Here is a 14130-nt window from a genome sequence, read left to right as displayed (position 1 = left end):
ATACATTGTTGCATATTCTTACCGACTCAGTGATCCGCATGACAGCATGAACTGTGAGGCCATACATCTCCTCTCCCTTGACATGTTCAGTGAACAGCTTCAACATGGACGAGTCATCTCGGAGTTCAGCCACCTGCTGAACCACCCGTTCCCAGATCCCTAAAGACAAAAGGTGGTGCATTAAACAGTGGTCAAGAGTTATTTCAAGTGGAACAGTACAACACAGAAATACTACGTCATATAAAGTGGGAGCAGCGTATGAGTTCTTACCCTCTGGAGTAGTGTCGCGGTACTGCAGATCCTCCATGCCGTGCTCCAGAACTCGCACCTCAAATAGGGGACGACCGTCGTCCTCGTTGATGCGGCAGCGGTAGCGACACCGCTTGTTGGGCACCCGCGTGCTCCAGTAGATGCGTGTGGCCTCATAGCCAACAGGGAAAATGGCAGTGGGTGAGTGGAAGTTGGCCATCTGGGAAGGTAGCAACTGGCCAACAGCATGAAAGATGAGACCGCCCACACGGAACAAGTGGATACGATCGCCTCGCTGTAAGATGCTGGCAATCTGCTTCACCTCATCCCGTTCAATGTAGACGCGCCGTAAAACGGCAAACATGCCGAGCTCGTCTTCACTGGGGCCCTTCAGTTTATGCTGGGTGCACAACATGGTCTTGTCCTTGAAGAACATGCAGCGTGCCCGGATGGCACACGCAAAGTGGTAGACGTTCGGGCAGCGTATTCTGTTACAGCTGTTGGTGGCGCCCGTTTTCTGGCAGTATGCGCAAAGAGTTCGCAACCCACGACGCAGGGCTACCTCCACGTTGATAAGGGCTCCCCCCTGCGTCTCATACACCTCTGTGGACCACAGGGCACAGTTCAGGTGCACCCACAGGTCCACGTCAATGTTGAGCAACCGGGCAGGTCCGTCTGTGGCTCCATCACCTTCCTCGTGGCAGAAGCAGCATTTACGTTTGTCCCGAGGCAGCCTGTCTGGTCGAAGAGTGATGCGCAGGCGTTCCATTAGCTCAGACACCTCACGGCTGCTTTCTTTCTTAGACCCACCTTTTCGTATCGTGATGACGATCTGAAGACGTTTCCAGCGAATCCCCTTCCATTTCTTCACTTTGGGATGTACCACCTCCTCATCAGGGGAGAGAGGCCTGCGCTGCTTGACAGCCTTAGGGGAAGACTCCATGTTGTCAGGAGAATCTTGAGGAGGTTGAGCTGGATCAGCGGACAAGTCCTCCTCCTTGATAGCAGGACACAGAAGGACTTCAGTTGGCTCAGTGGGAACAGAAGGATCTGGAACCGCAGAGGCAGTGGCCGGTTCAGTAACCGACTCTGGAGCAGCAACTTCAGGCTCTGTGACATCAGTTGGTTGAGCAGCATCAATAGTGGGCCCATCGTCCTGTTCAGTCTCGGTCTTGATCTGGACAATGGTGGGACTGGAGGGGGGCGGGGATGGAGAAGCTGACTTTTTGGAAGGTTCAACGTCACTAGTGGGAACTGGGACAGATGGGGAAGGACATGGAGGGGATGGAGATGGTGGTGGAGATTCTTCCACTGGTATAGCAGGAAGGTGGCGCACATCCAAGTCATTCACTTTGGTTGTGTAACAGTGCTGGGCCGGTTGGTCTTCTTTTTCTTGGAATTCCTAGGAGAAAAATGCACATGTGATACAGCTTTCAAGAAATATATGATGGACAATATTTGACTAAAAAAAAAGATCAATCATTTTAACATTTCCAAGACTGACCTGTTTAATAAGTGCCAGAATGTCCACTTGTTTCTTCAATGTACAGCCTGGTAGAGACACATCAAACTGCCTCAGCCAGTCATCCTGACTGGGTGAGGCACCGTCCTTTGTACACAGAGCCCCTAGAAAACATGACCGCCCAAATATTAGTCTTTAATTACGGGTTAATTGTCATGAGCCACACTCACGTCGTGATTGTCCCGACCCAGTGAGACAAGAGGAACAAGCCCAAACAACAATCTCTAAATGCATACCTGACTGGTCAGGTCCCTTCCCGGGCCCATCCACTACAGGCATGTCAGGGTTTTGAGGAGGGAAAGTCACCTCATAAGAACCCGGCATTCTGATATTAAGCAGCTGGGCCATGGCCATCATGACGTGGTTCAGTTTCTGTAAAAAAAAAAAAAAAAAAAAGGTCAGTTATGTATGTTTACGGCATAGTTAACACAAACTTAATGATGCAATGAGATAATGGCTCAGTACCTTAGCTGCAGCAGATGACAATGTGAATGTAACAGACACTTCATTGTTTTTGGCCTTGTCCCAATGGTTAGATGTGGACACAGCCTTGCTATCAGCTGCTTCAAATGGTTTGTTTTCTGGAAATGCTACAAAAGAAAATGTGTACATAATTGTTTTGCATTTTAATAACATAAATGGATGTAAAAGGTAACATGAAAATTGATTTGAACAATAAAACACATACAGGAAGGAATTCATAAAAAATGTAAGAAACGTTGCTCTTGTTTTGGGGATTTACAGAATGTTGTATAATACCTGGGATGGCAGTGCGAGGTATAAGGGGGATGATGGGGGATATTGCTCTCTCTGTCTCCTCCTCTTTAGGCTCCCGTAGTTGAGGGAAACGTGGCGTTTCATCCCCAACGGTACTTTCGGGGGATGATGCCGGGATGATGCTTTCTGGGGCATCCTCGTCGTCACTCTCCATCCTGTTAGAAAGACAAAACATACATTTATAGGCACTAAGTAACAGGAAATCCATGTATTGTGCTTGACAAAGACCTCAAGAGAATTGTCCTATTGTACCTGATGTCCTCATTCTGGTTATGTGGTGGGGTGGGGAGAGCTGCTAGAATGTCGACACTCTTCACCTCATCTTTAACAGAATCTGCAGGAGAATATTAGAGTATTAAGAACCCAATTACTGTACAACTGCAGATGAAATTCAATATTCATGAAAAACTATTTTTTTGCCAAATCCCTCATTGTTTACCCATTGGCTCTTCCGCTGGTTCTGTGTCTTTCTGACCCTCAGACAGCTCCTCTCCAGGAGTCACGCCGTTCAGCAGCTTGTGCTGCACTGAAGGTGGAGGAGTGGGTGGCAGGGAGGATGGGGGTGTTGGTGGGTTGCTGAGGTTACTCTGTAAAGGGTACAAAACATTATCCTCATAAATCATGCTTTGGTTTTGTAAGACTTCGTTCCTGAAGTTGTATTATTTAAAAAAACTGCACCGTACATGTTGCAGCTTAGTTATACCTTTGTGAGTAACTGAGAATAGTAGTCTGGGATATTGTCCAGCACTGCATTTCCAAAGGATCCTTTGAGCTGGGCTTTGCCATTGGCTGGGCTGCTTCCAAAAGGGGCAAACAGATCCAGACTGGCAGTGATTGAAGGCTCCATCAAGGGCAGCAGAGAGAGACCCTGAAGGGTAAATGTCCGTTAGTCTACATGATGTGGAATCACTCTTCAAAAGAGCAATGGCAAAAATGAACCACAGGAAATTAATTTTTGCTATCCTTTTACCTGTTTGAGTTGCTTTATCAGGGCTTCAGCACTTTTTCCAACTTCTTCCTTTTTATTCTTCTTCCGTGCGTTAGGCCCTCTGTCTCCAGTTGCCTTATTAGTGCGCTTTGGCTTTTGTGCAGGAGACCTTTTTGTTATAGACTGTAAATCCTGCAAGGGTCAAGAAAAGGAAAGAGGTTCTTTACTCACATACAGCAACATGAAGAGAGCAATTTGGATGAATGGACTGAGAAAAACATACCTCCATATTCCGTGGAGTCCCTTGAAGTTTTTGTTCCAGCATTGCTAGTTTGCTGTTAATGTGGCCATTGATCTCATTGTGGATGCCTTCAGAAGGCCTCTGAGCACCAAGCTGAAGGTTCTTGGTTCTCAGGAGTTTCTGTAATAGTTGCTGTCCAGTCTCAGATCGAGGACCTTGAGTTCCAGGGTCTCCAGACATGTTTCCAGCACTAATAAAGCTAGTGTTGTTCCCAGAGGTAACTGCCTCACCCGTTGCTTCTCGCTTTATAGCCCCAGGATGAGCCTCTGGCGCACCATCACATTGAACCTCTCGTGGTTCCTGTTTAATGTTCTGTAAGGTCATCTTGCATAGCTCCCCTACTCTAGGACCATGTTGTGTGTGAGGACCATGGTTCTCTGTGACCTGCTGCTGAACATTTAAGCCTTTCTGTGGACCATTGGGGATAACTGAGGCTGAGTGAGATGTTTCATTGCCCGATGTCTGAGCTTCTACTTTCAGTCCAGGACAGTCAAGCGGACTCTTGGCTCCGGGTGACCTGAGTGGAGAGGCCCTGACATGGCTGTACGGACTCCCCCTTCCAGCCCTGCTGTCAGCTATAGAAGGTGAGGAGACATGGGAGGAATGAGGCGAGGCTGGGTGGGCCGGGCTCATGCCAAAGGGACCTCTTGGAGAATATGCATGGGATGGAGAACCCTGCATGCGGCCGGCTGCAGCTGCCATTAGTGCTTGCTGGTTCTGGTTGGGAGTGGGTGGACGCATACCCATAGCTTGATTAAAGTGTCCAGGAGAATTGGCAATCGGCTGGCGTGGAGATGTTGGCCTTACCATTCGGCCCGGGTCCATGGGAGAAGGAGGCACTGGTACCTGGCCTCTCATAATATGTTGCTGCATCATCTCCCCTACTTGTGGCTGTTGCTGCCCAGGGACCATCATCCCCTGTTGCATCTGTGGAGCAACACCGGGTTGTTGACCCAACATGCCCGATTGTTGCGGAGTGCCCACTGCTCCTGGCTTTCCCATTGCTCCATATGGCATCTGCTGCACAACCTGTGGCATCTGTCCTGGTGGCATATGAGGCCTCAACTGACCTTGCTGGCCTTGACCCATAGACATCCGCAGCATCTGTCCCTGTTGGAGCTGCCTCTGGGCGATCATGGCCTGGATGTGCTGTATCTGCTGGTTTGGGGGAAGATTGCGGAGCTGAGGATTCTGAGCAATAATAGCCTGGATGTTGATTGGGGTACGGATCTGTCCAGGTGGAACCACAGGCCTCTGCGCCATCATCCCTTGCTGCTGGGCTCTCATCATGCCCATCATGGCCTGTTGTTTTTGTTGCTGGGCCATGAGGGCTTGTTGTTGTGGGTTATGACCCATCACAACAGGCTGTGGCTGTCCAGGATGGTTCTGGTTTATGATCTGCTGTTGGATGTTGGGATCTTGTGACTGCTGCATGGCATTTTGCACCGTTTGCTGTTGTTGTTGTTGCTGAGCCAAGAAATCAATTGGTTTCCTTTCCTCTTTAACAGTCATCAAAATGGGCTTGTCAGCACTGAGGGAACCTTGCCTCTGTAGAGCGAGCGGAAGTTGTTGCTGATGTTGCTGAAGCACACCAGTTTGTTGATTTCCAACCAAACCTGTTTGAGGTTCAGGTACAGATTGAGGATTTGATTGTTGCTGCTGGGCCATATAAACCTGGTTTTGATGCTGCTGCTGTTGTAACTGCTGTCTTCCCAAGTCAGTTTGATGATCATTTGTAGCACCTAGTTGGGACATCTGATTGGGAGTGGAGGGTCCACTGTGCTGCGGTGGCGTTCTTGAATCAGGGCTGAGGATCCCACCCTCTTTGGGGCCTGAGTTTTGGTTGTCTGTAGCTCCCTGTGGCTGGGGCGTGATACTTCCTGCTGAAGGCGAGGAGCCCATCTGTGGGGTAGAGGGCTGGGAAAGCACACCTTGCTCTTGGTTGGATTGACTGATCAATTGTGTTTGTTGTCTTTGCTGTGCAATCTGCTGCTGCTGAAGGTGGGCCAAATTTGCAACATTTTGCTGATGCTGTTGCTGAGATGCAAGCATGCGTTGGGCCAGAATGTTCTGTTGTTGTGGAGTCAATTGGGCCTGGGGACCCCTGAGGCCAGGGTGACCAGGAGATCCAACCATTCCCTGCTGGCTCATCATAAGCTGGGGCCTCTGTTGCTGGGATGGTGCAACTGGTGGGTTCCCCATAATCCCTGGTTGAACTGCCATCATGGCTTGACCATGATTAATAGACTGGCCTCCAGCAAGGTTCTGTGACAGTGGAGCCACAGACTGGCCTCCAACCATTCCTTGTGGAACCTGCACCATGCTCTGCTGATTGGGCTGGTTGGCAAGTATTCCTTGTTGAGTGTTGGCCTGGTTGGCTAGCATTCCCTGTTGAGTGTTTGCTTGTTGTTGGGCCATAAGTGGGTTCCCCATCATATTGGATGGTGGCTGAGCGATTAAGCCAGACTGTTGATTTGGGTGTGGCATTGGTTGCTGGCCCATCATCACCTGCTGCTGCTGTTGTTGTTGTTGTTGCTGCTGGAGCTTTGCCATCTGCATCCTATGTTGAAGCTGTCTTTCTTGGAGAAGCCTGGGGTCTGCACCTTGCATCCCGGGCCCCTGTGGGAAGAATCCTGTTGGAGCACCAGGAGGACCTGGGGCCCTGGGGGCCCTGGCTACAAGAGCAGCAGGAAGCTGGGGTTGGGGTTGGGCTCCACCAATAAAGGGCTGCCCTTGGGGCATCCTGACTGGCATTCCGCTTTGGGGCATCACAACAGAGTGTTGGGCCATTACTGGTGCTCCCTGTTGGCCCATCATCATCGGGCCAGGCATCTTGGGAAACATGTGAGGGGAGGCTCCCTGTGCAGAATGACCCGGGGGAAGAATACCTGAGCTTTGCTGATGCTGCTGCTGTTTGCTTTTGTACTCTGCTATGAGATTGGTGTGCTCTTTCTGCTGCTTCCGTACCTAGAACAGAACAATTAGGAACAGATATGAATTTGTTTATCAAGAGCCTTTACTGTTTAGTAAAAAGGTTTAGTTATTTGTCTTTATTAGCTTCTATAACATCTACACACCTGGTCAAGCTGTTTCTGAATTTTGCTCTGCTCTTCTGTTACCAACTTTAGTTTCTCTGCATCTGCCTCAGCAAACTCCCTTCCAGCTTTCTTAGCAGTGCGTTGCTTAGCACACAGTGCCTTGCGTGATTTGCGGTGAACTCCAATCTGTTCCTCCAGAAATTTCAACTGCATTTGGAGTAACTGCTGAGTGTGAAGAAGCCATTCTTCATATTGGTGCTGTTCTGCATCATCTGTAAAATAAGAGGATAACTTAAGACAACCATAAAAGAGTATGGGGACAGAAATATAACGTTTCCTTATGACTTAATTCATGTTTAACAAGAGGCATTATTGGTAGAACATACTGATGATTCCTTGCACAAACTGGGGAGGGTTAGGTCTCGACTGAGTGGGATCACTGGTTTCTCCCTCCTAAACACAAAAAGAAATAATTTGAATCAATCAGCTACATAAGACATACAGTGAAAGTTAATCAATCATTCATCATCAATCAAGCAACCCAGCATACCTTTGGAGGTCCAGGAGTAAGTTGACCTGGATCTGTGCCCGGGGCAGAGGCCAGCCTCTGAGCAAGCAGAGAAACTTGTTGCCTGAAGAGAAAGGACATAATACAATGATACTATACCTGCAGCCTACTGAACCATGATGTTACCACCACCTGATGGGTATCGTGTGACGCTATTAGATTAGACAGTTAAAACTAGGACACTGCTGCACACTAGGTCACTCCCTTTGGAGGAGTGGGCAGCAGTCTTGAGAAAACAACGTGACTAACATGCACTTCTTAACATCTGCCTCAGCAAACAGTTGTGCCAGTAAAAGAGATGCACAGATATCGTTCTGATACTGACTCAAATGGCTGGATTGTAAAAAACAATTCACGTAAATCCCTCTGTAGACGGACCTCTGCCACCCATTTAAGCAGCGGCCGTGAGCTAATCAGTGAGGCAAGTGCAGATGCACAAATATGCAATTTAAGCACGCACGGCCCGGTTATGTCAACAAAGGAAGGAGAAGCTCAGATAACAACACACACAGAGGGAGAGTGACTTGATTCTCTGCTCAGGTAGACATCAGTCCATTATATCTTAGTAATAGTTGTTTGCTGCTATATTAATGTTCATAATGTTGTATAAAGCTCCTTTAAAACTGTTGGATGAAAACATACTGACCTAACTTAAATGTCAAACTAATGTATAAAAGCTTTACACAAGACAAAATACCTGTTTATGCCAGAAGGAACAGCCATTGGATCCTGTGCCAACACTCTCTTGATACCCTTAAGTGCCACCATCTTTGCCTTGGCAATGGGATCCATGATGTCATCAGTAGAAAATTTGTCTAAATCTGCAATAAAAGAGTAAGACAAAGTCTGTGGCTATAGTACGAAAAGAACATCATGACGCAGAGTGATGACGGCGACAAGCCACAGCGCTTACCTTTATCTGGGAAGAAGTTGTTGGCCAGAGGTGGTTTAATCAATGGCTGCGATTGCGGTTGATGACTGACACCTGCATGGATCCCTGGCTGACCCATCCTCACCATGGCTTGCTGCTGGGCCATATTCATGTGAGGTGGAGGTGCCATTCCAGGTCCCATAAGCCTTTGCTGCTGCTGCTGCTGCTGCTGCTGCTGTTGTTGTTGTTGCTGCAACATGTGCGGAGCACGGGGTACCATCCCTGGCTGAGCCATCATTCCTTGGGGTGGTGGACGATGGTGGTGTGGCAGCATTATCTGTCCGGGTGCCTGTGGGTTAGGCTGTTGACTTGAGAGGCCAGGAAAATGGGGTGCCATGCCTCCCTGGTGGAGGGAACTGAGCTGTTGCTGCTGTTGCTGCTGCTTCTGTAGTTCCTTTTTCTCATGCTCCAGAAGATCCTGTATTAGAAGGGGCAGTTCACCATCTAAAGAGCTCTCTACCTTTGCCAAATCAGCAAGAGAGTGCTGTTCCCCTACATCAGGCAGCCCGAGCGGATCATCACCGATATGTGCCGCAGCTGGAGGAAAAGGCAATGCGTTAGCTTGGCCTGGCAGGGGGTACGGAAGTCCCCCTAATCGAACAGAACTGAGTGACGCTGACTGGTTTTCTGGCTGTGCAGGCTTGGCTGATGACGTGTTCCCACCAAGAAGCATTGACACAGCATCTCCTATTTCATCTTTTACCACAGTATGTCCTGGATGCAGCTGAGGGGTCATACCTCTGTCCTCTACTTTTACCTTGGAGGTATCAACAGTGTTTGCAGAGGGCGGCAGTAGGGTAGAAGACCCCCTTGCAATGGCAGGAGCTGTTGTGAGAGACTTCTGCCCTGGCTCCACCTTGGCTTTTGCTTCCACTTTAACAAGCACAGATGCAGAGGAAGATGAAGGTGCTTCACTTTCTGCTTCCACCAACCGCAGCTGGTCTGAGAAGACATCTTTAGGGTCTCCTTGGTCCAGTTCAGGGTCGGTGTATGCCAGCAGGTCAAACTCATCACTGTTAAGTAAGTCATCTAGATGTGGATCATTGGTTTCAAGGTTGTCCAGGTTGCCCAAGTCATCATCTCCTTTGTCAGGGTCCAAGTCTAGAGCCAAATCATCCTCATCCTCGACACCTCCATCCCCTGGGGCATCCCCAAGCCCCTCTAGGTCAGGCTCTGGCAGCTCCTCACTATTTTCTGCCGTGGCAGGCTGGGGATGTGTGACTAGGCTTGGTTGTCGAAGCTGATGCTGCTCAGCGCCAGGAATGTTTGGAGTGGAAGTAGCTGCCTGCGGTTGCAAGTGGGGCTGTTGTGTTACTGGGCCTGTCGACTGGTGAGGCAGTAAAACAGACAGTGCACCCTGCTGTAACCCCAGCTGTGAGTTGCTGCCCCCCTCTGTTTGAATGCCACCAGCTTGAGCTATGGGATGTTGCTGAACATAAGGTGCTGCCATCTCTTGCTGTGGAAGAAAGAGACGTGGTCTTTGCTGTGGTCCACGGGGCATAAACTGAGGTCGTAGGGAAAGCCTCTGCGAGTTGTGTCTCAATTCAATAAACTGTGGTGGGGGTCCTTGACCCATTGGCTGCATGGTCTCTCCTCCATGTCCTGGTATCATGGCGTGAGGGTTACCCATGCCTTCCATGCCCTGGATGTTGGCAGCAGGGTTGACATTGTGCCTTATGCCCATAGCCTCCATGCCAGGCTGGGGAAACCTCCTTGGACCTGGAGGCTGGCCCTGCCACTGAGGAGGGAATGGAGGACGGGCAAACATGCCCTGAGGTCTGCTGGGCCCTGGTAGCCTGAAGCACAGAAAAAACATTTCCATTTTAACCGTGTAGCCAGTAATACAGAATGTTTAAGATGTGAGGGGTGGTATTAATTTAGGGTGCCAATTATTTAAGTAGCCAACAAAAATTGCCAAATCCTTGTGTTACCATTGTTCAAACAGTGGGGGGGAATGATTACCTGTGTAAGGGGAACTAAGTCGTAGTAATTCACAACAATTGTGAATCTACTTCAATGATGCGGATACCTTAGTGCACTTGGATCGATGATGGCAGGAGTTCCTGTAGGTGGTGGACGAATGAGCTTATCCTCCATGCCTCCAACAGCCATGGGCATCTTCCCTGCCACAGACGTCTGAGGTCCAGCAGAAGTAACAGCAACACGATCCTTAAAGCAATAAGAGGTAAAATAGGCAAATGTAACATTCCTTTTATTTGTAATAAATTGTTGCATTTCTACAGAGTTTATTTTGCTTTACAATTTGCCTCTCATTCATCAACACACGCAGACGGCAACGAGCTTCCATGCGAGGCACTTAAAAGTGTTTGTACCTGTGGATAAGGTGGTGGTGCTCTGTGGGCCTTGTCTTGTTGAAAGGCTCCCATCTCTCCTCCAGACCAGCCAGGGGATGTACTGCCTGCAGCAGCAGCAGCAGCTGCAGCAGCTGCAGCAGCAGCAGCCTCCTTCTCTTGTCTAATGGAATTTCTCTGCATTTGTTGTCTGATTAAGAATTCCCTCAGCCTCAGTCGCTAAAAAAAAAAAAAAAACACAACACAACAAGCTTTGATTAACAAAAGACTTAAACGGTGCATAGCATGATTGTTCCCTGGCTAATATTTTGATACCTGTCGGTGCTTCTCCAGCTCAGAGGGGCTCAGGCCTACTAATGCAGGGTCCTGCACTGCTGAAATGTCAGGCATTTCTTGAGCGCCTGGCAAAGCTGGCTGATGAGGTGCATCTGGAGGGCGGACAGCTGGTAATTCTTGAGACCCAGAAGGGGGTGGTACCCTGGAGCTGAAGCCGTCTGCACTCATAGTCTGCTGAGTTTGTGGCTGTTGTTGCTGAAGCTGACCCTGTAACATCTGATTCTGCTGCTGAGTTATTTGGAAACCTCCCGTGCTGAGGCTGCGGCTGAAGGTAGGAGGTGCTGACGGTTTACCAGAGAGAGGATCACCTATGGAACTGTTAGTCGGATGGGGTGGAGGTTGCTGGTTAGGATGAGGTGAGCTTTTGTAACTTGCAATTCCCTCTGGGGCAACAGAAGGGGGACGAGGGGGTTTGTGGATAGTAGCAAAAGGGTCTCTAGATTGTGGCCTTGAAGGTGGCTGAGAACAAAGGTCTGGGGATTGGAAACGAGGGTTAGCAGGAGAATGGACAGAGTAGGCATCATTGGAATGGCCACCAGGAGTGTGAGGAGACTGAGAGCTGACCTGGGACTGTGGGTTGGAGGGTACTCTAGGGCATAGTTCCTGTTGAGCTACAGGGTGTCTCTGGGGTCCGAGAGAACAATTGTCACCCGACAGCGGCCTGGGAGTCAGTGATGGCTGAGTGTGGGGGTCGGAGAAAGGGTGGGAAGGAGACTGCCTGTAGCCTTCAGAGGGGTGGCTAGGGGAAGCTCCAGGATGAAGTGTCCCGCCCTCCCCTTGGTGCATTCGTGGAGTCATAGGTGCCTTGAATAAACCATCCCCAGACTCCAGCATCCCAGCAGGAGAGTCAGTGGATAGATCAGGTCTTCCAACTGCAGAGGAGCGTGGAGATGGTGCACTCATATCAGCCTTGTACTGCCCTGTGCATGCAGGTGAGGAAGCCACTGCAGAGGGTGATGGGGATGAACCATATTCTGACCGTCCCATCCCTTGCTGGGTTCTGAAAGGGTCTCCATAGTGGGTATTGTGGGGTGGCGAGAAGATGGGCGACTCCCCAAGCCCTGTGCCTCTTGAATGAGGACTTTCTGGAGCTCCAAGGGACTCCTGGGAGCCTTGCTGCGATTGTGGTAGATGGCCCTGTTGCTGCTGCAGCTGTGATCTGAAGTAGGGGTCAACCTGCTGAGCCCGTCTGGGGGTTCCAGGAGTTCCTGGTTGCATGTCAAAGGGGCCAAGACTGGCTGGCCGTCCCTGAGGAGGACCCTGTGGGCCGGAAGCGGAATAACCTGAGGAAGAGGCCTGTAAGGGGCTGGCCCCAGCATGGGAGAAGGGTGTGGTGGGGTGAGAGTGAGAATGGGGCGACTGAGGAGGAAGCTTAGCAAAGGGATCTGTCCGGATTTCAGCTGACCCGGGGGTCTTAACAGGTCCATCTGAGAAAAAGACAGAGGACGATCCTGAATCTGGAGGGAAGGGAAATGGGCTTTCTGCAGAGCTGGGCTGGGAAGAGATGGACGTAGAGCCTGAAGGTGGAGGGATCTGGAGGTGTAAACTGGGTCGTTCAGTCTTTATACGCACTCCCTCTGTCTTGATTGGCCTGCACACCTGACTCTCTGCCTGCTGTGGAAAGAGGAGAGGATATGGTAGGCATGAACAATCTGCACCACGACCCTAATGAAAGGTACCAAACAGCAAAAGGATGCTGCTGCTATAATCACCTTCTGCGCCTTGTTGATCCTCTGAGCTGCTCTGTTATCTTTGGCCTTTTGCTACAAAAAGAATATGAAAGAATATAAAAAAATGTATTCTTACTTCTGCATAACAAAAATATTAGTGTATAATTAACAATGTCTTTTGTGTAATTGCAGAAATATCATACATGCATGCAGGCTGAATCAAGATAATCCTGATGCCAAATTTCTCATTGGGGTTCCAATAAGCAGTACCCACCACACAGTTCAAATGTGATTAACAATTTCCTATATTTCTGTGTTGGTCATTTTTCACTTGAGGCTTTCTGCATAAAAGTACCATAAGCCACAAGGGACAAAATACAAAATAACAAGAGCCCGGCATCTTTGATTACATTTTAGAAATTTGTGTTACAAGAAAACTGCAGGAAACAATTGTTGAGTAAAAATCAAAATAAAAAAATAATTGGAGAACCTACCAGATATGGAACCTTGTCAGCAGCCGACACCTTCCTCCAGACCTTCATGATTTGCTTACAGCGACTAGCCCAGTCTGTCACAGGAGAAATGTGTAATAGCTGTTCAATATCTAACAGATATAAAACGTATTAGATCTGTTTGGTCTTCTAAGATGTTGTACATATTGTTATAGTGTTTCTTCCACACTCACCTGGGTAGTCCTGCTTGAGAGTGGGAAAGTTGGTGTTGGCATAAAGCACAGGGGAAATAGTTGAAAGTTCCCCCAGCTCCTCGTCTTTCTCCCAGCGCTGGAGACTGCGTTGGTTGTAGGACAGCCCATCACCATCTCCCTCAGTGGGGGTTGCTGGGGAGGAGGGGGTTGCTGGGGTAGAGGGAGTGGCCCAGGGGCTCTCATCACCCCCATCTGGACTGAACACTCCTCCTCGGTCCCTGTACACCATATGAGAGGTTATCGTCATAATATAAGATAAAGTGCTTGCATGGGCAAACAACATTGCCAAAAATTAATTGTGTGTATGCTTCTACATTATGATTTACAGCATAAGTTGTGCAGATTGTACACACAAAGTATTGTAAAATAAAATGCACGAGGCAATTCAGTATTGGTCCTACCTCATATCAAAGAACGGTGACTGACTGAGGCCAGGAAAAGCATCCATCATTCCAGCTGAGGGCAGGGACCCTGTTAGAGATTTGACATGTTTTATTCTCAAGCCAAACTTCCCCAAAACCTATCGTGTACTAGTCCTTACAAGGTCCTCAATCATACAATAAATGCGGTTTTAAACATTAAAAAAAGGTTTTAATGATCATATGCAGACATGCCCACATACACACCTGAGAGGAGAGCTCTCTGCGGCAGAGCGCTACGATTAAGTTCTCCCGTACTGCCCTCCAAGATGGGCTTCATGCCCCCCAAAGGTGAGCCGTCTGACACTCCCAGGACCTTCCTGAAGAACTGCTCAGAGTCCTGACTCTCCATCCCTTGCGGAAGTCCTGTCAC

At 49.0% G+C, this 14130-nt stretch overlaps 1 protein-coding gene across 7 annotated transcripts in view; it reads right to left on the bottom strand.

The window, feature by feature from the left end:
* Nucleotides 1-14130, bottom strand: part of kmt2d (lysine (K)-specific methyltransferase 2D) — a 31028-nt gene that overhangs the window by 5108 nt on the left and 11790 nt on the right. For 6 of the 7 annotated variants that reach the window (XM_079173088.1, XM_079173093.1, XM_079173094.1 and 3 more), the window contains exons 27-50: nt 13965-14123; nt 13740-13809; nt 13318-13556; nt 13127-13200; nt 12675-12725; nt 10942-12576; nt 10648-10845; nt 10344-10483; nt 8297-10110; nt 8081-8204; nt 7366-7447; nt 7202-7268; nt 6855-7087; nt 3760-6744; nt 3519-3668; nt 3252-3416; nt 2988-3135; nt 2801-2882; nt 2531-2703; nt 2237-2361; nt 2008-2143; nt 1754-1875; nt 271-1651; nt 23-159 (exon numbers count right to left, since the gene is read on the bottom strand). In XM_079173088.1, the coding sequence (XP_079029214.1) occupies nt 23-159; nt 271-1651; nt 1754-1875; nt 2008-2143; nt 2237-2361; nt 2531-2703; nt 2801-2882; nt 2988-3135; nt 3252-3416; nt 3519-3668; nt 3760-6744; nt 6855-7087; nt 7202-7268; nt 7366-7447; nt 8081-8204; nt 8297-10110; nt 10344-10483; nt 10648-10845; nt 10942-12576; nt 12675-12725; nt 13127-13200; nt 13318-13556; nt 13740-13809; nt 13965-14123 (10490 nt within the window). The remainder of the gene's footprint in view (nt 1-22; nt 160-270; nt 1652-1753; nt 1876-2007; nt 2144-2236; nt 2362-2530; nt 2704-2800; nt 2883-2987; nt 3136-3251; nt 3417-3518; nt 3669-3759; nt 6745-6854; nt 7088-7201; nt 7269-7365; nt 7448-8080; nt 8205-8296; nt 10111-10343; nt 10484-10647; nt 10846-10941; nt 12577-12674; nt 12726-13126; nt 13201-13317; nt 13557-13739; nt 13810-13964; nt 14124-14130) is intronic. The other variant, XM_079173092.1, reaches the window with a different exon arrangement.

The sequence above is a fragment of the Pholis gunnellus genome (genome assembly GCF_910591455.1).
Source record: "Pholis gunnellus genome assembly, chromosome: 2".
Taxonomy (NCBI): Eukaryota; Metazoa; Chordata; class Actinopteri; order Perciformes; family Pholidae; genus Pholis; species Pholis gunnellus.
The sequence above is the reverse complement of the archived record's forward strand: the minus strand, read 5'-3'. Positions and strand labels throughout refer to the sequence as shown.